This window comes from Hoplias malabaricus, chromosome X2 (genome assembly GCF_029633855.1).
Source record: "Hoplias malabaricus isolate fHopMal1 chromosome X2, fHopMal1.hap1, whole genome shotgun sequence".
NCBI classification, from domain to species: Eukaryota; Metazoa; Chordata; class Actinopteri; order Characiformes; family Erythrinidae; genus Hoplias; species Hoplias malabaricus.
In genome coordinates, this window is record NC_089819.1 from 47,263,816 (window position 1) to 47,290,778 (window position 26,963).

Consider the following 26,963-nt stretch of genomic DNA (forward strand, 5'->3'; position numbering starts at 1 on the left):
AGTTAATACTGTGTTTTTTTATCCCGTGTTAATATTTGATTTTCTTACAGTAAGAGGTGGTTAATGGTGAAACTGTTGTGTTTTATCGTGAGGTAAATTCTTGGTGTTCTATTGTACAGTAGGTGGTTTGTGTTTAGACAGTTTTGTGAGGTTTTATTGTGGTGTTTTATCAGGAGGTCAAGAATAATATCCTTGTCTGGTATCATGAATATTGTGTAGCACTCGTATACCGTGTTGTATCGTTAGGCAATATCGTGGTGTAGTATCGTTGGGGGTGGAGGAGGGAGCAGGGGGAGGATACATTCAGCAGCGGCCGAGAGAGCTGAGCTGACTGGAGCGGAGCTGCTCGTGTTTTTCAACATGAAACAAACCCGAGGCGGTTAAAGACGCTGTGAACGCTGCCGCGGACGGGTTTCGTCGTTGCCGTGTTGTCGTAGTTCGGTGAACGTTGAAGACTTTGCACGGGCTGGTTTCCCGCTTTTTGAGGCTGTGACGGGAACAGAAAATACGGGAAAGGTGTTAAGGTGATTGTGCTGGTGTTTGGCTGGCGGTGTGAGGCGGACTCTGTGCGGTATGAAACCCTCGCTGGCCCTGCTCTTTTCACTTCGTCGGTAACACGCTGGCTTCTCTTCTGCCGCGGTGCTGCTGCTTAGCTCTCAGTCACAGCATGCCTCTTCCTCGGCCGTAAACAAAGAGCCGCTCGGGGGTCCGTTTTCTCGCCACACCGTGGTCTGCTGAACTCGAGTGGGGAAAGAAAGAAAGTCACACTCGGGATTTCCTCCGGTTTAAGGTGAGCGAACTAGCATCCCTCTTTACTCCTACAATAAAAGACGGAGGGCTAAAGAGGTTTCTGAAGCTACTGTGCGGTTAAGGACGACGATGCCGTCGCTGGTGGCCATCCGGCTGCTGGTGCTGCTGCTCGGGCTCTGCTTACTGAGTGTAGCCGGCCAAGGGCACTCCACCCCGGCTGCATGCTCGCCCCTGTGCCGCTGCGACGAGGACGGAGGCGCAGACTGCTCTGGAAAAGGACTCAGCACCGTCCCAACTGGACTCAGCGCTTTCACTTACTATCTGTGAGTCTCACTAAACCTGCACAGAGAACTCTTCCTTACAGCGGTGTGCAAAAGTTTGACATGTACTGTTGATTAAACGATAGAATATAACTCTACAGAGAATACACTGCACGTTTTAATGCACAGTTACCTTTCATAATCTAAATTCAACACAGTGGGGGAATTAATACGTAATTTATTCTGTGCAAAAAAAAAATATTTGTTTTTTTATATATATTATAAATAACAAAAATTCTAGTAATTGTTCGCTTAAAGAAATTTAAATGTTATTTGTAAATTTTCTTACTTAGGTTAATTCAATTTTAGATAATCAAATATATGTTATTTATTAAAGAAACTTACCCTCCTCTTTTTTCATGGAATTTGACAGACACTCAAACAGGACACATTTCAATCTACTCAAGTTACAGAGTGGAAAACATAACAGTTTTTGATAATTATTGTGTCCCCCCAGTAAACATTTAGCCGTTGATTCAACGTTGAAATAACGTAATGACTGCCGTCTAATCAACGTTCTCTTAAGGTTGAAAATGAAAATTGAAAAGACGTCCAAACACAGACATTGAAAAGACGACTATTAGACGTATTTTGGACGTCCACTGACGTTATTAATTGGTCCCGAAATAAATGACTTTTTTAAAACGCATTTTGGACGTCCACTGACGTTATCGATTGGTCACCACTTAACTGACATACTTAGATGGATTTTGGACGTCCATTGATGTTTAAAATATGTCCTTGACGGACAGAATACTTTTAGACGTTCCTTGTTTACTGGGACGTTTTGTGGTTGTGTAGCTATTGCCTGGACAGGGAACCACTGAGGGTTTCATCACACTGAAGCTAATGTAGTGTTAGGAGTCTTGCCCAAGGATGATTAGGTTGCATTCAGGAATGTCAGCGCCATAAAAAGTTTCGCTACACGTATGGTCTAAAGAAACATACTTATTTGTCTTCTTTTTGAAAGAGCAAAACTGGGAGAAAATGTCCAGCAGGCTTTGTTCATTCTCAGCTTGTTAAACATTGGCAGTATTAGCAAACTACTTTGAGCGCCATAAACATTTCTAAGTTAAAGTGGACTGGTCAAGCTTTAGTGGCGGGGAAACGATTTTGAATCGCAATAATGAGTGTGATTTCATGGTACGTATGCCAGTCACACACATTGTTCCCTTACAGTTTAATTTGACCCTCTTAATGGATTGGTAAGTTCTTGAAAAGTGACGTACTAAAATAGTAAAAATTGTCTTCTTGATCCATGAGGACCCCCCCTCCCCTTTGTTAATTGGTTTGATGGAAAGCAGGGACGTTAGCCTGCTGTAACCACTGTGCTTCACAAAGTACAGTTAAGAGGGATATAACGGTTGCCATTAATATCAAACACACTTCATGCCCTAAAACTGTATGATATCATGTCTTCAGATTTCAGTTTGGTTGACGCTGCTGCTGTCCAGTCAGCCTGGGTGTTTCAGGGATGAACCAGTCCTTGGACAAGAGTCCTGACACTGTGACAGTTTCTCTGTTTGACATCAGACCATAAGACACTCTGGATAAATGTGCCTGACAACTCTGTTGGCCAAAATCCTCCTTTTAAAAATGCTTGAACGGGATGCCTATGTAATCATGACTACAGAAGTATATTTCTGTTTAGAAAACACACAGATCTGAGTTCTGAAGTTGATGAGCCAGAGTGAATTTGCTTTAACTTTTCCCACAGCTGAATGGCTACTTCTTTCTGAGGAAACAGAACCAAGGGTGGTTATTTATTTATATATATTTTTGGAAGCCTTTAAGATATTATGACATGTTTACTCACTCCAGTGCACTTCTATTGTGGGTGTAGGCTGTGCTTACAGGCCATGAAAAGTTGCTTATCAGACACAGAAAATCATATTCTTTGCTTCATCTGATTTGCTGTGGTAGCTGCTGCTTTCAGAACAGTGCACTTCAGCTTGGTGCATTCCCTTGGCCGGTTGAAAGGGCAGCCAGTGCAGTGCAGTGCTGTGTTCACCGTGTCAAGTTTTGTGACATGACTATTGTTTTCTTTGGACAGAACTGGAGCGAGTGAATTTTCTGGCCAATAACCAGCCTAAGAGTCCTCTCCCTGAGTAGAGCATGGGGAAAGGGGGTGGGGGGGATGTGTTGGGTTGTAGTATGCAGCACTACTCCTGCTTTATTAAACACCTCTCAAACTCTTAACTGAACTTCAGCTATCCAAGAAAGGTAGTCATAGATTTATCTGTGAACCTGTTATTTTCTGACTGGTTGCTTTTAAACCACCGTGTATTATTCCATTCCACACCTCCACACATTTGGGGAAAACTGTAAAGTTTCTGTGTTATACAAGGCTGATGTTCATGATATAAAACACATGTGTGGTGTTTTGTACTTGTTTGGTTTTTACTGTGTATTAAACTATGACATCTGCTGTTGGACCGTTTCAGACATGTTTCTTCTCACAGATAAAATTGTTTGCCTTTTGAAAAGGGCTATTATTGAACTTAGACATGTCTAACCCGGGATAAAGGTGCTTTGAAAGGGCTGGTATCATAGGTTTATCTTGTTTCTTTCCCTAAGCTCAATTTCTAATTAAATGCTAATATCATTTTTTATTACACAACGTTTTTCTGATATCTCTTAAGTGTGAACAGGATGTTTGTTTTCGTGACTCTTTAAACAGACATATAAATCATCTTTGCTCTGATCGGCTGCAATGCATCGTGCCTGCTTTCAAAAGCGGTCAGTCCTGAAACAATCCTTATTACTTCAACATGAGTAATCCTCGCCTAACTGCTGTAGGCTGTAAAGTTCACAAAACTGAAATCAAAATGGGCTTTTTACCATTCAAACTGTCCTTTAACAATGCTTACAAACTATATCAGCTTCTTTTATTAAAAAGAAAAGTGAGGGAAGTGTTTTTCCAGGTATGGGCCCTTTAAAAGTGCCTGTAGCAGGGAAGGAAAGGTAGAAAAGTGATATACGAAAGTCTAAGTGCTTGTTTGAAGTCAGACAGTCAAAGCAGCATCAATCATTTCCTGATCTACAGTCTCTCTCTGGAACATTTTCACCAAGTCTGGTGGTTTGCCGTGTTACTAGCTGAGTGGGGAACCACATTTCCACACACATTTCTCTCCTGACAGCTCTGGGGATGAACTCAAGGGTCTCAGCCAAAGCCAAAGGCAAAACGGGCCTCATAAATTACAGAAGCTCCTCCTCTTTAGACTCCGCTGTTTTTTTTATTGTCTTTTCCTTGTGCTGCGATCAGGTGCCTCACTTTTGCGCCAGTAGGGAATAAGTGTGTCCTGGAAGGTAGAGTAGCCTCCACAGTGCAGTGGATCTTTCTGAGGCCTCATATTTTGAAAACAGCTTGACGGCGATCTAGAAATATCTTTGCCAAGCAGCAGCGTGTAACCCAATGCCAGGCTAAGTCCAGTCTGCGGAAGTGATAAGGCCAGAAATAAAGCCGGAGTGTTAACACTCGTCGTGGTAGTGGCCATCTTAGATATCGCTGAATGATATGCAAAAGCCGTGCAGTCGCAGGCCCTGTGCGGTGCAGACATTTATCTGGCAACCTACCTATCTTAATGAGTTTTTAATAGCAAAGGCCTAGCCATCGTTACCCTATCAGTGCTTACTAAATACTTACAGTGCTTTACATTACATTAATGCCCTTTGGGAGATGCTATTATTAAGGGTGATTTACTGTGGTAGCTTTAAAGGTCTTGTATAAGGACCTTTTTATAAGTGTAGTGTGTTCATTAATGAGCTGGGAATCAAACCTCAGTCTTTTGTTTGTAAAACAATGCTATTCCAACTATAATTATATTAATCATAATTATAGCTATTGGAAATGTTGGGATGTTGTGCTGTATTGAAACCTAGGGTTAGGTTTAGGTCACAGGACCCATGTTTTTCCATGTTTCCCAAGTTTATATGTATTTAAAAACATTAGCTGAATGTTACACTGTGTCACAACTTCTTGGAAAATGGCCCAGTAGAATTTAAATGACTAAAACTCCAATGCATTAACTTGCATTAAAGGGAGAAAAGAAATTCTTGTTCAGTGCATATGCACATTCATTTGGGTATCTTAAGCCTACCAACCCAGAAGTCGGTGTCTGAGTTTTTCAGATTCTGTGCTACATCCTATGTCAAGTGCAGACACTTTGGAATTGTCCTGCCTCCTCATTTGAGTATCTCCAATCACAGCACTAGACCTGCATTTATTTGAGAGCATAAAGATAAGGTTAAAAGGACTAAAACGCACATAACTGCTAGGGAGGAGCACATAACCTGGAGGTTGTGGGTTCGATTCCTGATCCGGGTGACTGTCTGTGAGTTGGTGTGTTCTCTCTGTCTGCGTGGGTTTCCTCCGGGTGCTCCGGTTTCCAGTCCAAAAACACACGTTGGTAGGTGGATTGGTGACTCAAAAAGTGTCCGTAGGTGTGAATGTGTGAGTGTGTGTGTTGCCCTGTGAAGGACTGGCGCCCCCTCCAGGGGAGACCCTGAACTGGATAAGGGGCTACAGATAATAAATAAATGAATGAATGAATGGATGAACTTTCCATTGGCTTCCGTTATTACATTAGAAAAGAAGTTTCCTTCCTACAACAAGCTAACTAACATTTAGTATGACGAATTAAACGAATTACACACCATTTTTAACGGATACCACATGCTTGTCCCAGCTCTTGATAACGTTTGTAGTAAGTTGTAGCCTGTTTTTTTGGTTATGACAACAATACCTTATCATAGAGTATTAAAAAAATAGTACCATTTCTATTCCACATCTATCCAGTAAACTGCCAAAGAACAGAGCAGAGACTGTCCTCGTCCCAACATTGTATCGCCTCAAAATAAGTTAGGAAAACCTCCTCTGTCTTAGAGGATCAGAGCAAGAGAGGAATGCACACCTTTCTGTCTTTGGCTGGTGTCTTGAACTCCATTCAATTAAACCTACTGCCTTAAGCAGTGGTGGGGCAGTTAAACCTCACTCTTGGAGCTCCAGCAGGGTGCTTACGCTCCATTCCCTGAGCTCTAGGAGCTCCAGCAGGGTGCTTATACCTCATCTTATGAGCTTCGAGAGCTCCAACCCCATTAGATCAATATGGGCACTTTAACCCCACAGTGATATTGCTCTACACTTGCTGTAGTCCAGGATCCCTCTATGTAAACTAGGGCTATAGAGTAAATATAAGGTAAAATGCAGTTAAAACAAGGCCGCATTACAGATGTTACAGAAGCAGTGCTGGAGGCTAAGCAGCTCATCTGTCAGTCAGCAGAGTGCCAGTCATGGCATGAATGGCAGGCTTTGGCGTGATGTGAGAAATGCCCTGGCACACAGCCGCCTGTGTTTCTCTGAGGCTCCCCGTGCTGTGCGCCTTATTGCCTTTCTGGTATTTATTTATGTAATTGATAATAGTAGGGCAACTCTGTGTGTCTGTCCCTCGCTGCCGCCGCCGCTCTGTCTTTTCCTGCAGAGAGAGAGGGAGAGAGGGGGAGAAGTGTGGAAAGACAAGGAAAACGAGGGAATGGAATAACAGGACAAGAAGGACTTGAGTGTTAAGAAATGGCATGCACACAAAGGCAAAGTGAGGCTGTGTGTAAATGAGTGAAGAAGAGTGGTGGATTATTGATGAGAGGGAGGTAGAGAAGCAATGAAGAGATATGGAAGAGTGAATGTTTCATTACTGTTTGGTGATTCAGGTTAAGGTTATGATTAGGTTTTGTTTTAGAAAAATCTTATAACCTATATGCAGTTAAATATTGTTTCATAGTCCGTAAAGCCTTACTCCACATTTCAGATCCATGTTCTAGGTGCATGCTTTCTGCTTTTCCACATCCTTTCAGACCCACAGCATGGAGTTGTCTTCTTTGCAGATCTGAGCCACCGGAGCATGGTTTTGTTCTTCTTTCTCAAAGATGAAAGCCTTGCGTACATTTGATCTGATGGTGACTATTGTTGCATTGTTGTCAGAAGTCCAGGTTTCTTTATATCTTTTTTTTTTATTTTTATCATTTTATGTGCTCCATTTTGTCACTCTTTACACAAGTGGAATGTCTTCTATCTAATCTCAGAATTATCTCCTGAAAATGAATAACTTGTCCTTTACAACCATTTTTATCTTGAACTTAAAGACTGTTCAAGAGTGTTGTCTGATTTATAAATTGTTCCACACAAAGTGATTGATGTTCGTAAATGAAATACAGATGGTACAGATGTGCGACTCCATAACCTGAAGATACTATAAAAACAAACCTGTGAGTGTAAGACCGAAAGCAAGGGTAGAAGAATCTGGTTGATAATTTATCCCCCTGGCGCAGATAGCAGGTCTGAGGCTTGTGTGTTTAATAAAGTTTGCGCAGTTCAGCAGGTTGTTGCGCAACGCCTCAGGTTAATGATCCACTGCAGGCGGGGCAGCTCACTGCTCACTGAGCCAGAGCACAGCTATGGCTCCAGCAGATGAAATGCACCACTGTAGCCTCAACACTAACAAATCCTTCACCTTGACCTTGAGCTTATTGTTCGGGAAAATAGATCATAATTTATTATATTGCCCACAGGACCTGCCCTTGCCAGATAACTCAAACAAAGAATGCATTGTGTATAGGGTGCATGATGTACTGGGGTATTTAGATATTGCAACATGATTCATTCGCCATAAAATTTACCCTTAGAAATCTGGAGCACCTGTTGTTTTGCTCGTTTTGTAATATGTCGGAGGTGTTATTGTTTAAATCTGCACTATCTAAGATTTCCTTTGGATTAAAAATATAAGAATTAAGATGACTACCTAATGGGGGTGTAGCGGTACTTCACAATTGAGTGCACAGAGTCACGTGACTATTAGGCTATTAGGTGCGATCTTTAATTCCACGAAGGAGGGTGCCACCTGGAAACCTTAAGCTGTAACCTGTTGGATTTGAGTGGTACTGTGTAACTGCGGTGGTTTAGGAGTATTGCTAAGATGACTGTATTCTTGTTAGTCTCCCACCCCTCCTCGTCCTCCCCTCTCTCTCTTGTCTCTTTCTGTCTCGCTGCAGCATATAGAGTGACTCGTGCTTGTGTTTCTCTCTCTTAATTCTTTATCTCTCACTGTTCTCACATTTGGATTTGAAAGAACTGAAAGTAAACAAGAATTGTGTGTTTGTTTGTGGCAACACATTGAATATGCTAACATCTAGCTACATAGTAGAGCTGGGCGATATGGCCAACATTTATATCACGATATGTTTCTTAATTTCAGTACGATATAATTCCGATATCGACATGAACAATGGAATAAGCCACAGAAAAACTGCCAAGAACTGAAAGCAGCACGACATCACCATGAAACAACAACCCCTTGGCTTTGTCAATATTAATATTTTTAAACTAACTTTAAAACTAAGTGCAATTAACTGACGGCAGTGCCCTGTAATTAACATCAGTCAGTGAGAGATGCTGTAAATAAAATATCTTGAAAATGTTTATAAAAGTCGTGTCATTGTTATTGAAACATTTTATATTGATATTTGAATATATATCTGATGTTTTGACCAAAGCATAATTTATGGTGCTTTTCCACTGCATGGGATCGGCTCAGCTCGGCTCGGCTGCTGTAACTTCAGAGATTTTGAATGCCTCTAGTTTGTCCTGGAGCTCTGCATTTTGTGGTGATTGTAAGAGAGCAGGGACTACAAAAGTACCCGGTTTCAGGCACCAGATTTGGCCAGTGGTTAGGGTTAGCAAAAGGAGCCCAATCAAGTCGATTCGTGTAGTTCCATGCAGTGAAATAGCTTTATTAAATTATACATTATACACAAGTCAAAGTTGCTATAGCTACAGTTACTGTACAGTGTTGTTGTTTGCAGACTGTAGCTGGTTTCTATATCTTTTATGATGCCTGCAGTTGCTCATTGTTCTACAAGGATTCTGACACTTATAATGTAGCCATAAAAGCGGAGAGGGATGTTACTGGTTAGTTTAGTTAACAGACTCAGGCAGTGTGTAGAGTTTAATTTGGGGCATTGAAATGATTCGAGCTGCAATAAAGAGGACAGGGCTCGACACGTTTGACCCCGTTCACGCTAACCCCATCTCATCTTCTCCCTCTCACCCAACTTCAGAGCGACGTCCCCCCCTCGGCCGTCTGTCCTCAGGCCATTAGCAGCCCCTTGTCTCAGACTCACTCAAGTGATTCTGCTGAGAGTTAGGAATGTGGCTTTGTGTCCCATTAACAAAACAGAGGCGCCGGACTGTGGTCCGTCTTGAAGGCTCAGGGGACGGTCAGCCAGACGGAACCGGCCCCTCAGCTTTTCCGCACCTTCCTCCTGCACATGGCCTTCGCACGGATTTGCACAAGAGACTCCAGCACAATAGAGTGTTTGTGCACAAATCTCGGCTGAAAGGGAAAACGACAAGGCTGGACTAATGCACTTTTAATAGTGCTAACGAGAGCTCTGATAGGAGCGGGTTTGAAGGTCACTGGACTCAGGATTCTGAGAATTTCTGGCTGTCTTAAACAATAGCTTGGCTTTTATAGTTATGGTTATTGTTGTGCTTTATTGCTTCTTGTAGGAAATGTGAAATGAAGGACTGTGTTTAATCCCTTTAACTTCAAGGAGTGGTTAATAGACTCGAGCTTCGTTTCCACCTACATACTAAGGGTGGGACGATGTTTTGTCCTATTTAGATAATTGAATTTGTTTTCTATCATTGTTAACTCTCACAGTTAAATGTCTCCACAACAGCATCACAAGAGTCATTGTGAATTTCTGTGCAAACAAACTCGATTTCTTTGAAACAACAGGTAAATATAAATAAAAAGATAGACCAAATAAACACATCTTGGCTCACCTTCAGAGGGCAGTGGTGAGTAATATTTGTTTATTAGAAAAGTTATTTGAGGGTTTTTGATTACTTCAAACTTGTAGTTTAATTTAATGAAAATATATTTACAAGAAATAATTGCAGTTATTTATTTTTAGTGTGTGTGTGTGTATATATAAATATTTAGTATGTTATTACAGTTTTTATACATTTGTTGTTATAACATTTACAGTTTTTTGAAAGGTCGATGATGGTGGTGTAATTAGACTTTATTCCATCTTTTCAAATTGCAGAGAAAATAAATATTGTTAAATTTATTGAATTTCATGATTTTTAAAAAATAAAATATTGTATTTTGTGCAGTATTGTTCAGTCTGAGAGACATTTTGATATTCAAGTTACTGGTCAGTAATTTTAGTTTATTTCTGTAGCGCTAGCCAGTGGCTTCAGAGCACCAGCGGATGCCAAGAAATATATGTGTTCAATCTAGACTTTTAAACAGGACATTTTTCTTTACCTGCATGAACACAGGCACCCTTTCAGAGCTATCATAAGAACACACACACACACACACACACACACACACAAGCTTGGTTCATGGGAAGCGGATGGTGAAAAGGAGATTTGTGAAATATGCAAGATTTCAGTTTTTCTCTTGGAGGTTAACTCCTGCACACCACCGTGACGTACTGTTTTTTACTCTGTAACAAAGACAAAGTCAGTTCAAACCTCTCAGATTTCCGAAGAGTGGACACAATGCAGCTGTGACCCTGCCTTTCACTCCCAGTCTCTCGCTCTCTCTCTGTCCTTCCAAACCTCATTTCTTCTTTTTTATTTGGGGTTTTATCCTCTTTAAGTCCTTGATGCAGACAGCCTGATGGGTTATGAGGATTTATAAGACATGAAAGAGAGGTTTCTCACTGATGGAGACCATTTGGAGGATGATGGATGGACAGATAGGAGGATAGATAAGCGCATGACAGATGGAGAGACTGATAGATGCATGAAAGATGGATTGATGGCTAGATCCAAGTTTGGTTGCCAGGTATTGCACGGTTATTTCCTCTTGCTAATTACCTTTTGTGTGTTTAACTTGAAGCCTCATTTATTGAGGTTATTTCCGTTGTTTATCAAACATGATTGCAAAAGTAATTTGTGCTGCCCCCCACCACCTCATTTTAACGGTTTTGTTAGTGTCTCGAGGACCATGTTTATAAATTATGTCATGATTTTCCCATGAGTTCACACACCACGTCCCACACTTCAGTCAGAAATGTTCTATCGGGGAACAACATTCTAAAAAATGTATTTCATTGCTCTGCAACAACTCTCCTTGTGTTATTATTGTGTAGATATTTATTTTTAGTAATAAGTGTGTGAGAAATTTCTAGACACGTCTTTACAAACCTCACAGATGAATGTACGATTATGTTGGTGTATTTGCTGAATTGTAATTTATAGGAATTTAATAGCAATGAGAGGATTTTAATCTGAAATTAACTGTGATAAATGTTACCCTATCTTTCTGTTCCTAAAGGATAGTGCAGGTTCAGTATTACAGAATATGTGTGAGGGAGGCTGGTTACTGCTGAACTAATTGCATCCAATTGAAAATGACTTTATATTAACTTAATTTTACTTTAAGTGGATTTAATATTGAATAAAAATAACTTGGAACATTAAAATAGGAATCTGAAGCCTACCAAGTCACAAACTGTGAAACAAGACCATCCAGTCAGTTTTTATGAGCCGGCTTAATGAGACAACATGGGATAAAATGAGCCATTCTGATTGGGTGCTGCGTCTTCTGTAGAGGACAAAGGCTTTAGAATGACAATGAGCACAAAGAAATGAGTACTGTTTAAATGTGGAGAAAGAGAACAATGTGAAAACGGCTAAAAACCAGAGCTGCTGCTCCTCACTCTTCATTCCCGGGGTCTCGCGCTGAACTGAGCTGTGGCTTGTTGTTATTTAAAGGACGAGGTGATGAAACCAGTCCTTCTGAACAGGGCTATTCAGACAGGGCAGAACGCTGCAGCGGTGTTTGATTTTAGTTGTATTTTGACCAAAGCATGTCACAGATGTTTCATTTATGTAACAGTTGCTGGGTTTATCAGATAAAAGCAAAGTGAAGACAACTGTTTTGTTGCCTTATGCAGTCTAATAAGATAGTTATCCTATTTTGAACATCATTTCACACAGAGACTCGGATAATAGGCCTTCAAATCTGGCACAAGCATCTAACCGACCAACTCCTAACTGTTAACATCCACAAATAACTTGTTTTGGTTAAAAGCCACTTTGAATATACTGTTGTACAATAACATTTTGATAATTGGGTGAACTTGATGGTGCCCAGTGCAGCGATGATAATGATCAAATCGTTTGGTGGACTTTTGTTTACTCGTTACAGAGGCATTGCAACAAGCATCGTAGCGGTCCTGACGAATCATGTGTGAGCCCCCTCCGTCTGTGAATATTTTCTCTTCTTTGCCTAAACCTTCCAGGAGAAGCATATAAACACCTTCAAGGGCTTTCATTGCTCGGCCAAGTTGCTACGTAAAGGTTCTGCTGGATGTACATCTTGTTTTACTGTGATAGACGGAGGTAAATTCTGAGGCTTAATGATGTCATTTTAAACATATCATTAATGACTGGCGTGAAATCATTAGCGCCTCTAAAAAAGAGCCTCTTTTCATATTACAGTTGGGTTCTTGGATCCTTTGAGATTCTGTCTTAATGGGGATATATTTTACTAGTTTTCCACAAGGGAACACGGTTCTGAGGCGTCTGTGCCATGCTTTGATCAAAACACCATAGCGTTAACATCAGAATGGCTCGTTTTATCCCTTATTTAGTGTGGGTTGGTAGGTGCTCTAGTCTCCCCTTTAAAGTCCGGTGTGAAATCATTACAGCCTCTAATTTTCTTCTTATTATTTGTGTTTCTCTCTGATTAACTAAATATAATTGCCATTGAGTTTCTTTTTTACAATAAACCCACGTGTCATTATCGACCTTATGAAGTGGGACACTTCGGCTCGGAGCAGGAAAACAAATGAAGGGTCCCTCTAATCGGTCCGCCAATACGGTCCATCTATTACTGAGTGAGATGTTTGAGCATTAGCTGAGGTGTGGGGCCTCTGAAGGCCTGTGGGAACGACTGCCTGCAGACAGCTTTTTTCCTCTGACAGTGACTGCAGTGCTTCATTAAATTACAGAATAACAGTCATCTGAGACGGAAAAGTCTCTTTAGCGAGCACGGCTGAGTGACCGTCGATTAGCGTTTAGCCGTGTGGTCTGCTGCCGGGGACAGAGACAGGGAGTCCCCCGCAGTCCAGACAGTCCGGAGGAGCCCAGTTATAACCCTAGGCTTGTGTGTGTGTTTGTACATGTGCCGTGTGGCCGTTTGCCTCCCGTGGAGATTAATTTTAAGCCCAAGCTTGTGTGTGCTTGCTTGTATGTGCATACAGTGCACAGTTTTGTTTGGTGGAGGGGGTGGGGGGCAGCTGTAGAGCCCTGGTGGTCTTCCCTTAACAGCTCTTTCAGTAAAGCACTGTTTAATGTGGCACCTCTCCCTTTCCTGCACAAGCATATATGTGTTTATATATGTAATGTGTGTGTGTGTGTGTGTAGGGGGCGTGTGCATGGTGCCACTTGTCAGGCATTTCCTGTCTGCCCGCTTTGCCTGACCCTCATTGACCTCCGGTCATACAGTTGTAATCACAACATGGTCTTGTCATGAAAAAGCACAGTTTTTGGTTCATAACAGTGTCCACGACTCTGTGTGTGTGTTTGTGTGTGTGTGTGTGTGTGTGTGTCCGTGTGTTTACGCAGGTATGAACAAGGGAGCAGGAGAGAGAGCCTGTGACGAATTTATTTAAACTGAACTGAAAGAGACATTATATTAAGAGCATAGTTAAATAAACAGTCGCTCTCAGTTCGTCTTTTTCTTTCTCACTCACTAATTTTAGGGTCCTTGTTTGAATAAAGCAGTTTATTTCAGGCCTCATCTTCCTGTAACTGTCCAGCAGAACAAGCTGTTGTGTAAAAGGTTGTCAAAATAAGATATTAAAGTCATATTTTTACTGAATCCAATGAAAAATGTGCACATGTGAAAGTTAAAAGCTGTCTTACCTAGTACCTGCCTTGCAAGGAGGTTTATGAAGTTAATACACACACACACACGTGCGCACACACACACATCGACTAACAAATACTTCTGACCATAAATAAACTAAAGAGCAATGATCTGTTTGTGCTTTAATTAAAGTTATAAATTGTTTAGCACTGTTTTTAAACACCAGCCCGATCTTCAGGAACTTGGGAAGTTCATGGTCTGAACCAAAGCTGAAAGTGATACGATGTTGTGTTTATAGCGGTTGGTACAGTGTCATGGGTAATGCTGCTACTTTCCAAAGATTGGCAGATTGGCATTTGCTTCCTGACCCAGGAAATCATCCCACCCCGCAACGTGATGTGTCCTTGAGCAAGCGTCCTAACGCGTCTCTCGTCTGCATCTGTAGCGTGATTGGAGTTGTAAGTCGTGATGGATGAGACTGTTTGCCCTAAAATGCTGTTTTCACGGACACACTGAGGATCAATGCTAGCTCTTGGCATTGCTTAGGACGATCTTACACTCATAATTGTCTACAAAACTGACATAGAAATATAAGAGGAATTCAAATGAGGGTCTGTACACCTCAGAGAGCCATAAGGAGATGACCAATGGAGACCATGATCAAACTTTTCCTTTAGTCTTTTACTAATACTTGGTGATAGAGGGAGTTAAAGTAGGCCACGCTATGCAGAGCATTTGGGAAACTGTAACGGCTCCTTTGTAAATTATAACAGCATGGAAGAGCTCTAAATGAAGCAAAGGAGTCACCAGCAGAAGAGCCATCTTTATATCAGAGAGAGAGAGAGAGAGAGAGAGAGAGAGAGAGAGAGAGAGAGAGAGAGAGAGAGAGAGAGAGAGAGAGAGAGAGAGAGAGAGAGAGAGAGAGAGAGAGAGAGAGAGAGAGAGAGAGAGAGAGAGAGAGAGAGAGAGAGAGAGAGAGAGAGAGAGAGAGAGAGAGAGAGAGAGAGAGAGAGAGAGATGTATGATTATTCAGTGCAGATTGGTTGTAAATAGTGTTGTTGTGTCCCGGCAGCGTTGCTATGGCAGTTAATGTAGTTGTTGAATGTGCGCTTCCTGGTGGCTCTCAGTGAAGAAAACCAGCCGGTGCATTAGAAAACACTGTCCTCCATCACTGCTGCTTTTACTCTCACATACATAACTCAAACAGTACGAGAGAGAGATTCGGTGAAAGAGTGTGTAACAGAAATGGAGATTGAGAAGGAGTGGGATGGAGTTAGGAGAGAAGGAGAAGAAAAAAGAAAGATGGAGAAGAGAGAGAGAGTTTAGAAAGGCTGTAGAGACACAGTGAAAGAGAGGAGTGTAAAAGAGATTGACTGTGAGAGAGTGAAATGTCCGGAATAATAAACAGTAGGATGAACACGGAGAAGCTGTCACACACAGACACACTCAGGAATAGGTGCAGGCAGTTGTAGGCTGCACACACACACACACACACACACACAGATACACAGACACTCACAGACTTACAGGGAGGTGGTGACTCTCTGGTCTCAGTGGAATGTGAAATGGCTTCCCAGAAGATGGGCTGTGTTTGGGTTTGCTTCTTGCAGAGCTTCCGTCCAGTCCAGCTCACCTCTCGCTCTCTCTCTCTCTCACTCACACACACACACACACACCACACATATGAGAGATGAATGAGACTGTTAATAGAAGCTACTGTCCAAGGCCTAGAGTTTTTGCATTATGTATTTATTGCTTTATTTATTTAGTTACCAGTTAGCACAAGCTATTTGTAGAAATGTAGTATAATTACTGAATTCAACGACATTAATTACCCATTCATATAATTAACTTCACAAGAAATGATGGATGAGCAGGTGTCTGCAAACTTTTGCTTATACCGTGTCCCGCGCTTGGCTCCGTTAGCAGGCAGCTGTTTACAAATAACATTATTGCTATTGATAATATTAGTAATGCGTATAATAATAGACTAATACTGAGCTGAAAGAGGAAGGAAATGGATGCAGACACCACTTCACATTTTTTTTAACTTCAGCAATACAAACACACTCCTGTTGAAGGAAGAGGTTCCGTGGATTAGAGGGATATCTTCCGGCAGGTTCACCCACAGGAGCTTTTTATAGACACGTTAATTAACCATACCTCTCATGAGACTAATTGTTATTTATAGCCATGTTTGGAGAACCTGTCTGGAAAGGCGTCAGTGTGCGCTGTGCCAACATTCATCAAATTGCTGAGTTTTCTGACTGGAAATGGTACATGAGGTTAGAATCTAAACCTCATTCCTGCGTACGAAACTGGTGCTGTCCACTTAACTCTGTGGAGTGGGTAGTGGAATGAGGAGGAGAGGATAAGTGCTTTGACTGAAATTACTATGGCTGTATACAGTGTATCCCTTGTGATGGAATGCCACCCTGTCCAGGGTGTGTTCCTGCCTCGCTCCCAGTGATTTCAGATAGGCTCCAGACCCAGCATGTCCTGATTTGAGAGTATTCAGCCACAAAACATTGGGTACTGATGTTAATGTTGGTTGGTTCTGTGTAACAAACAGCCCTCTAGCTCATCCTATAGCTATTGAATTGTGCTCCAACATTCCAGAGGGTTCAGCTCTAGTGTTCCCCGAGCCATTGGCTGTGAGTTTATAACCTTTAGCTATAACCTAGCTGACCCTTGGCATTGAGCGTGGTGTCCATACTCAGGCACATCTGCAGCTACCCCACAGCCTCCCATATCAGTACATATTGCTCTGTGGAGATTATATAAGCTTTGAAAAACCTCTGGTGCACCTGTGGTGGTGGTGTAAGTGCGTGTTGGTACGAGTGGATCAGACACAGCAGTGCTGCTGGAGTTGTTAAACACAGTAACTCGTGTCGCTGCACAGTTTACGTGGACACAGGACGCTGGATATTTTTGGTTGGTGAAGTATTCTCAGTCCAGCAGTGACACTGAGGGGGTTGAAAACTCTAGTAGCACCGCTGTGTCTGATCCACTTGTACCAGCACAACACACTCTAATACACTACCTCTCAGGTTCTTGACAATGAAAAGTGTATTCAGAGCAACAGTTGGACTACAGTCTGTACTTGTAGAAGTATAAAATGCTCCTGTATGGTCCATAGAGCCGAGACAATGCACAGTGAGTGTAGAAACAAGCAGGTGGTTGTAATGTTATGGCTAACCAGTGTATAGTGTATGGTGCCTGTCGTTAATCTTCAAGCGCTTGAAAGTGTAAAGGCAGAACGCCAAGGTCTTAAAGGCACACCTGCGGAATCCGATTGGCTTTTCTGTGTTTGTGCTTCAATACAAGCCATAAAAATGATCAATATCAGTTCCTGTACACCACTTATCAAGTATATTTTCATTTCTAATACATTTCTAATCACCCTTCTGGACTTATTCCACCACACTTATTCCGTTCTGTTGAAAAATACAGTTGTCATGGCGTTTTATCATCTACAAATGTTATTGCACTGTTGCTTTAGATAAATGAAGTTTTTAAAAACTAATAAAGTAGAAATTGTGGCACATATACAATTGAACACCCTGCCAAGCCAATATTTACTGTCAGCCTCTTTGCCAGATTTTACAGCTTGCAAATGCTTTTTTTGTAGAAGGACATCAGTCTTGTTTTTCTTATTTAAAGGAGGCATATTATGAAAAATCGCTTTTTCAGTGCATTACTGAAAAGGATCTAGTTTAATTTGAGGATCTAGAGCCCAGAAGCCCACAAACTGTGAAGTAAAACAATGCGGCCAGGTTTTTTGTGGTCTGCCTGCACTCTTAGGACAAAAATAAAAGGTATGGTAGAGGTACATTTTTGGTCACTAAAGGTACAACAGCGTAAACGTACCTCCTTTAAAGGTGCAACAGTGGTTTTAAAGTCCAGCTCTGTTCCCTAAAAGTACATTACGTTTGCGTCTCCAGTATGATTTTGTTATAGAGCTGTAAAATGAAGCAACAACATTCAGTGGAACCTCTACTAACGAACGCCTACACTAACGAACTTGCCAATATACGAACCGGGCATTTGAATATTTTTTGCCTCCACCAACGAACCATGACTCTAGAAACGAACCCGAGCCCCTGCCGAGCCGCCGGCTGGAAATGGACACTGACCCCAATAAGCGAGTCTCTCAGCGCCCAGACTGGAGTGAGCGTTTAAGATTAGCAAATTGTAGCTTTAGCAATTTAGCATTAGTGTAAATAGCAGACATCGAAATTTGTGCTAAGTTAAGCCATATCTACGCTTCGTCTCCCTACATTCACCCACCCACCCCCACCTCCCGTCATCCAGCCAGTGCCTGTGTTACTGCTCCAGCCAGTCGTCACGTCTTCAAGGTAGCGATGTGTAACCACTTAAAACTTTTTATTACTGTTACCACTGTATTTCTTTTTTATTTTTAGTAATGATACATGTATTTTTTTTTTACTAATTTGAGAGTTTTGTAAACATATGTCTAAAAGGGTGACTTTCGGGGTGGGGGCTGGAACACATTAATTGCTTTTCCATTATTTTAAAAGGGGAAAATTGACTCGAGAAACAAACCTTTCCACTTACGATCTGGCTCACGGAATGGATCTAGTTCGTAGGTAGAGGTATACCTGAAGGATCTGAAATGTACACTTGAGGGTACCACCACAGTGACAGTTTTTCTGGTAGTGTCTGAAAACATAGGAAAAAATTATTAAAACACTTATTTTTGTGCTCCATCTCACACACAGTACAGAGACTTCAGAGTTGTCCCACCTCCTATTCTGAGTCTCTCCAATCACAGCCCTGGACACTTGTGTTTGTGAGATCACAAAGACAAAGTTAAACAGAGCAAAATAAACACAATGAGCACACTCAAGGAAGAGTACAGATTAAACAGGGTGAAAACAACAATGGAGAAAAAGAGAACGGAGGGGATTAAGGCTAAAGTCTAGAGCTTCTGCTCCTCGCTCCTCGCGCCTGGGCTCTCGCGCTGAACTGAGCTGTGGCTCATTCTCATTTAAAGGAACAGGCCCTGAAACCAGTCGTTCTGAGCAGGGGGAGTACGTTACTGTGGTGTTTGATACTTGTAGTATTTTGATCAAAGCATGTCATGGATGTTTGATTATGAACCCAGGGAACTGTGTTAACTTGTGGAAAAGGCTTGAGATATGTCCCTTTTAAAGAATTTTCAGCCACTCTTCCTTCATGCTTCAGCTCCTGAAGTTCAGTGAAGTTCGTTTTGGATGTTGATGTATATTTTGGATTAATGATCTGTTACAGGAACCAGCAACTTTTCAGCTTCAGTTTTTTGACCAGCTGCCAGCCCTACTGCACAACGTACGTGTGTGTGTGGAAAGCAAGGGGGGGGGGGGGTTATGCTGCTTGTGTCAGGTGGCAGTGTGTCTGGCCTTGTCCGTTATCTCAATTAAGATAAAGTATCTCCACAGCCTCTGTGTTTTTTTTGTGTGTGTGTGTGAGAGAGAGAGCTGCAATCTACAGTTCTGGATTTGTTTCTCTCTCTTTGGTTAATTTCTTTTGTTTCTCTTTTTATTTATCCTTTTTTCATCTCTATGTGCCTCCAATTTCTCTGCCCCCCCCCTCCCCTCCCCCTCCTCGTTTCCCCCTCACACTCTCTCAGTTCAGTTCACTGTTTGCTTAACTAACAGGACAAATGAATGTTTGTTTAGTAAAAGCGTTTCAACAAGAAACATATATGTATTTAACAAAGAAAATATTACCCCCACCTCTCCCTCTCCCTCTCTCTCTCTCTCTCTCTCTCTCTCTCTCTCTCTCTCTCTCTCTCTCTCTCTCTCTCTCTCTCGTTGCCCCCTGGCCACCACACACTGAATGACATTTTTGTTCTTGGGCAGCGGAGGTGAAAGTACCCAATATCTCTCTCAGTCTCTGTCTCTCTCTGCCTCCCCCCTTTCTCTCTCTCTCTCTCTCTCATACATTATATGGTAGTTCTGTATTTTCCATTATTTTCTCCTAACACTGCAGTCTTTTGTTTGACATGAGGTATGTTCCCTTCTCTCTCTCTCTCTCTCTCTCTCTCTCTCTCTCTCTCTCTCTCTCTCTGTCAGGTCCAGGATGTGTTTATTAACCCCTTAGCCCTGTGTGTGATTGCATATTTGTTTTACAATTGTGATGAGGGACTCATCTTGCACTCACCTTGACCTATGTGTGGATCCATTTGCCTTTGTGCCTCTGTGCATTTGCTTTTTCCTCTGTAAAACTCTTAAAATGTGGGTATCTGTGTCTACTTGCTCATTTTTGGTCCTTTCTTCTTGTGTGTTCGAAACGGCCCACTCCTCCTGTGGCTAGGATTTCCCCACTGAATGACCAGTCAGATTTAGAGATTTGTGTAAGAGGACACTAAATAGCACCGCTTTCCCACGCACTTCAAGGTAATCACGGACCAACATGTAGCTGTTTAGGTTTCTGCCCAAATCAAGGAGTATTTTTCATGTCTCGTGGTTAAACCTGTGCCACTAATGGACTCTTCATATTCAGATAACTGTGGAAAGTTCTGGAAATGGTTAAGTGGGAATTGAGAACATAAAATATGGTAGAAGTACTTTCCTGAAGACATTTTGCTTGAGGCTGTTTTCACTGACGTACAACAGTTGAGATGTGGGTTTTTTTCTCTTTCCCCTGAGACAATATGCTTTGTCTGATTGATGAAACATGAAGTTTGTGTTCTGAGAATGTTCTGAAATTTACACCATATCAACAGGCAGCTTTTATACAGATGTAGTATTGAGTACAGTTAACCAGTGCAGGTCAGCAGCCACATCTCTACCGCTGTGAGTAAGTGTATTGATGTCGCATAGCCCTGTTGGGTTGGGTATTGAAACACGGTTCTGTTACAAAATTCCAAATGTTTTTAAATACATAGACATAATTTGAGCAAAAACATGTCAGTAAGGAGGCACCTGTCTGCCGACACGTTATATTATAATTACAGTAAATACAAAGATATAAATACTGTAAAATCTAAAGTTTAAATGCTGTGTACGAATGTAAAGAACAAAGTTTGTTTCTAGATATTCTCCATGATCTTATAGATTCTTTCAAAAACAGCAGGCTTAATTTAACATGATGAATTATTTATTAACTGGTAAAACTATGTATTGGATGATAATCTCTAATAATACTGGACAAAGAAGAGATTTTTCTATTCTAATACTAGGTTTTGAGTGACAGTATATAGGTAGATAGAGTTACAGAAAGGCATGATATTAGTTTTAATTAATTAATTTATTTGTGGAACCTCTACCTACGAACTTGATCTGTTCCGTTACGCGGTTCGTAAGTGGAAAGGTTCGTTTCTCGAGTCAATTTTTCCCTTTTAAAATAATGGAAAAGCAATTAATGCGTTTCAGCCCCCACCCCGAAAGTCACCCTTTTTGCACCGATATATGTTTATAACACTCTCAAATTAGTAAAAAAAAATACATGTAGCGTTACTAAAAATAAAAAAGATTTACAGTGGTAACAGTAATAAAGTTTTAAGTGGTTACACAGCACTACCTTGAAGACGTGACGACTGGCTGGAGGAGTAACACAGGCACTGGCTGTATGACGGGAGGTGGGGGGTGGGTGGAATAACGGAGAGTAGGCGGTGAATGTGGGGAGACGAAGCGTAGATACGGCTTAACTTAGCACGAATTTCGATGTCTGCTATTTACACTAATGCTAAATTGCTAAAGCTACAATTTGCTAATCTTAATCTGGGCGCGCTGGGAGACTCGCCTATTGGGCTCAGTGGCTCTGGTTCGTTTCTAGAGTCATGGTTCATTGGTGGAGGCAAAAAAATATTCAAATGCCTGGTTCGTATCTTGGAAAGTTCGTTAGTATAGGCGTTCGTTAGTAGAGGTTCCACTGTGCAACATTGCTCTGTTTTGTGTACAGGGAGTTACAAATTTTTATATGCATTTTTGTTTTAAACGAGAATGGTTACTCTAATTGGTAAATGGTAACTTTTATTTGCTTGATATCAGCTTATTAGTTGTGCACAGAATACATTTTCTTTTCCAGTACCAAAAGATTGAGTTCTTCTGGCCTCTTTCAAGAATTTGGCATGATGGATAAACAGTGGCTGTCGCTGTTGATAGTGTTATAATCATAAATGTGGCAATAAAAAGGTTCAAATGGATTAATCACACAGTTAAAAGATTAAAAAATAAACATATGTTTTATTTCTAAACAGTAGGCAACTTTTTGCCTTCAATATATTGGTATCAAAACAAGCCACTTTATCGAGTATTAAATTATTCACCTCAGTCCGGTGTGATTCGTCAGTCGTGCAAAGAGATTAGCATCAAATAAATGATTAAATTAATAGTATTTTGAACTGAGAGTGTAAATGTCCTGACTGGAGGCTTTACCTAACCTTTCTTAGTTAACCTTCATCTGGCCTAAGCCTGCATTTGGTGACCTTTACCACAGAGTATTTCCTACAGAATGAAGGGAGGTGAAAATGAATGGAGATTCGTGCTGTATGGCTGGACTAGTACGCAGTAGGTTTTTTTTTATTTTTTTTATGGCTTGTCTATTATTCTGTTATGAATGGTAAGGAATGATCTAGAATGACTCGGATCTATTCTTCAGCACAGGATAAAAAGCCTGGAATGTATCAGGGATGACCTCATAGGCTTTTAGCGATTTGCTGTGTTTTTGGTTCACGCACCGCACTGTTCGTGACATGGCAATGAAAGCAACGCGTCAAGTTCTCGACACGTTGTCTGAGACTAATGGGCTTCTTGCTGTAGGGTGGAGGTCCTGCTTAGACAAACACCAACACCGGTGCCATTGTTCACACCTGTCCTTCTTCACGTACCTCTGACTGCCTTAGCTCAGCTCTGCCGGTGACCTGTCAGTCATCCGGCTGTTGGCACAGGAACACCCCGCCCATTTTTGGCCAGGAGCCAAGCAGCGAGCGAGACCTGCCCGTGCACATACCGCATCTCCGGGTTTAACGCGTGAGCCAGGCAGGCTCCGGGGCTTGGCAGCGGATGGCTCCAGGCTGGGGTGGTTGAGAACACTCTGTGGGCAACCACATGCAGCTGAGAGACCCTGCTGTGGTCAAGCTGAGGTCTGGACCACATGGAGGCATCCACTGTGCAGTTCCCCAAAGGAGAGTGAAGGGGTAGATTATATTCAAATCCTGGTCTTGGCCTTTTGTTCAGAGCAGCTTAACACCCACCATCCTTGTACCCAGCGTTAGTACAGTCATAGGTCGCTTTGTTTAAACTGAAATAAATCCACTTCCTTTTTCAGTTTGTTACTAGTCAAACACAACATATTAACAGGATTCTGTATGCAGCCTTGAGCAGCCACCATGGCATGTCTCAGAGGAAATGGAAGCACTCCGCTAAGAGTGAAAAGGAATTAAAAGTTGGCCCTGACCTTTCGTTCAGGGCAGCTGAATCCTAGTAACACTCTTTCATGTTCATTCTAAGGTCTTGTTATTCAAACTGAAGTAAATTGGTTTTCTCACTAGCTTGTTAGCTACTCAAATATCACATATTAACATCATTCTGTAGCCACATGGAAGCAGCCATCTAGCCGATCCCCAGAGGGCATGATGAACAGGAATAAAATTTGGCTCTGGACTTTTTTTCTGGACCGACCCACTACTGTCAAGTCTATAATTGAACCTCCTTTGCTGTACACTCGTTGTTTACTTCATTTAGACTTGGATTGATCGAAACACTGCTTGCATTTCTTTTACTTATTTACTGAGCACCCTTTTTTTAAGACTTGAATTAATCAGTTTGTCCATTCTGTTACCTGGCTGCTTTACAGGGCATGAATGTAGCCAGTGATTTAAAGGCAATGTCTGTGATTGTGGGCAATCACAGTTCTCTCTGGTTGTTTACATTCCAAAGCTAAGTGTCTTTTGAAGTGGAACGGTGCATTTGAGGGGAAAAAAATAACAACTGTTGTTTGTACATGGCTGAAGTTTAACTCGTCTGTAAGTTTTGATTCGCTGATTGAATTACCACAGTAACTCATTTGTAACTGTTTAGTTTTGTAGCACTTTCGGTAATGCAGTTGGCCGTCTCCTGAGTTTGGAGACACTTCCACTTTAAGTGATCCAAAGCAGCCACAAGTCAATAGTACCCACATATTGAGCAGGAATAGCGCAATATCCTCAATTCAGTTAATGCTTTTCAACATTTGGGGTTTTCTCCGTTGTCTAAAAATACTCCAGATGCCTCTGCCATGAGCAGAGAGACATACCGGACTGAGACTGTTTGTAATTTCACTCATTTAGAGACACTGGGGCTTCATAAAAACATTAGACTGGTTTCCAGCACTCAGACAGACTGGAGAGACAGCAAATGGCAAGGAAACATCATCTTCTTTTTGATTACAAACCGTGAACTGCACATTTAATTTAAAGTAAGGTCAATTTTGTAAATTGCTTACTCTTACGATTTTCTCGTAGGGTCTTCCTGTACACATACTCTCATAGAAGATGTACAAAACTGTTGCCTTGCTTACGCACCCTCGTGTTATTCGCTAGACAGTAGAATTGGTCTGAGTGTTGTTTATCTAAAGATTTGTAGATTAAGGACAGATCTGTTGTCATGTTCATTCCCACTTTAACTAGAAAGGCCTTATTTATCTGAACACCTGAGCTCTGGAATATGCCGGACTGGGGCCCTCGATCAGTGTAGGTCAGTGATTGGCCTTCCTTGATTGTAAACAACCTGGGATCTCTCTTGTAGCTTTCCCTAGTGTAGCCAAGTGTCTCACCCCCCTCCCTTTCCCTGCTCTCTCTCTTCAGCTCTCAGGCCAGAAAGCCTGCATTGCTGCGTACGGGCTCTGTTGAGACTTGATACCTTCTCCCACTTAGACTAACAGGAGGATTTTCTCTCTGTCTGAGCGTCTGCGGTGTGTACTTTGCATTCGGACACGGCCTGTCTGCAGCACTTAGGGTGGTCCCTGTTTATTTCAGCAAGGTAGTCATTTAAAGATAAGGCTGTGCCATGCTGTCGTCTCTCTTTTGGAACTCCCAGCTCTCTGAAAATCACAGAAAAGTGTTTTCGCGAACCTTGAGTACTGCTGGTATCATTCACTCCACTAATACAGGATGTTATTCACGCCTTGTTTAAAGTCTGCTGGCAAAAGCAAAGCACTTTTCATAGTGAGGAGTCAGAGGTCTGGTGATCCTGTATTTTCTTTAGACATCATTTTCTCTAATGAAATTCGACAGCGCACAAAGTTCCACTATGTTTTTCCAATTGAGTAAGTGTCCAGCGGTGTTTAGTTCCTGATGACTGCATTTGATTCCAGGCTGTGACAAATGAGCAGTGGAGTCATCTGTTTACTGGCTGTAATCAATGTGTTTTGGGCATCTGTTTTGGACTCCTCATGGTGTTCTGGACGTGTACTTTTTCACGTTTCACACCAGGATCTAATTAATTTATCGTGCCTGTCACAAGTTTGGACAAATCTGATTGAGTTTGCAGGCCCCAGGCACTTTAGTAAAACATAATATAGAAATGTATTTATCCTAAACTTTTTTAATTAGTGGAAAAGCACTGCAGGCGGCTCACCGTAAAACACCTTGAGAGAAATGCCAGATGTGTCCAAAGCACAACTTTAAATGTAGTCATAGTTTTAAAGCCTAGACACGTTCGGTTAGTTTAGTCAAGGCTCCAGTGCCAGTCTAAAGAAGCTAATAGTAGACACCAAATGTTCCGGTTCATTTGGGGTGAAGGAGAAAATGGGGTTTGTTTTTGGATTTTGCCTGAACCGTGGATTTGAAAGTGACATCCCTGTTTGCTAAGGGTTGATGAATACGGAGGTAAAAGAGCTGACTGCAGTAGTGACCCGTGCATGGCCCCTACGTCTGTCCCCCAGTGTGTGACTCTGCTGCAGCCCCAAAGCCCTGATGAGGAAAACTGCTTCAGAGGCCTGAGATCACATTCACAGACCCCTACACACACACACACACACACACACACACACACGCATGCTCATGCTCACACATCCTTCTCATCTTGCCCCTGGACACCTCAGCCAACAGAATAAGAGCGATAGCAGCCGGGCCGGGGCAGTGGTCATGCAAGACTGTCTATGTCTGAGAGAGAGAGAGAGAGAGAGAGAGAGAGAGAGAGAGAGGAGGAGGGAGGGGGGGGGGAGGACTGTCAGCAAGACATAATGTATCCAGTGGACCACCGAGGGTGCTGCACAAATAGGGGCCCGGGGACACCAACACTAGAGGGAGAGAGAGAAAAGTCTGATGCTACATGGCCCAATGAAAGTAGACTGAAGGGTAATTGTGGACCTGCGGATGAAGAAAAGGACAGGGAGACAGGACAAGGGTCAAAGCTCCAGGAGGGGGATGGGGAGGCCCCTTTCAACAGTCACTTTGTGTGTGTGTGTGTGTGTGTATTTATCTCTTTCCAGTACAAAATTGCCCTGAATTTGTAGATGGATAAAGAGAAAAAATTGTACATTTTTAAAAGACAGTTAAAAGTGGCATGTTTTTTTATAAACAGTTTTTGATTCTTGTTTACGGGTGGGTTAGAGTTTAGCTGATACATGAGACAATAAGTAGGTCAGAAAGTCAAATTTCTTTACATCCTTCTACAGTGAAAATACTGTAAATCTATGAAGCTGTCACTTAGAAAAGGAGATTAAAATTGTAGATAAGACTAAGACAAAGTAGCTGTTGGTGTTCAGACTCAAAGCCTAAATGTCAACATCAGTGAATGTTAGAAATATGAATATATGAATATAATAGAAAATATTATCAAAGACTGAAATTTGGAGGTGTAGAAGAATCCCTATAGGTTTCTTAGGAGATTAGAAAGCATGGCTCCTGTAAGGAATGGTAGGTGCTGGCAAAGGGCAGCCACATTTAACACTGACATGCTTGATATAATGTATAGTGTGTTTAATAGTTGGTTTCACTGAAAAATTGCAGTTAAACTGGAAATAGAAATTATTGTGGTACTTTATGTTCTACTCCATGTCCTCACTCCACACA

The 26,963-nt window shown here is 41.8% G+C and overlaps 1 protein-coding gene across 2 annotated transcripts in view; it reads left to right on the top strand.

Annotated features, from left to right (window-relative positions):
• Positions 1–291: 291 nt before the first annotated feature.
• LOC136676950 (leucine-rich repeat-containing G-protein coupled receptor 4-like) overlaps positions 292–26,963 on the top strand; it is a 65,601-nt gene continuing 38,929 nt past the window's right edge. The window contains exons 1-2 of one of the 2 annotated variants that reach the window (XM_066654264.1): positions 292–790; positions 873–1,073. In XM_066654264.1, coding sequence (XP_066510361.1) covers positions 880–1,073 — 194 coding nt within the window. In that variant the 5' untranslated portion in view covers positions 292–790; positions 873–879. Of the gene's footprint in view, positions 1,074–26,963 lie in introns of both variants that reach the window. The other variant, XM_066654263.1, reaches the window with a different exon arrangement.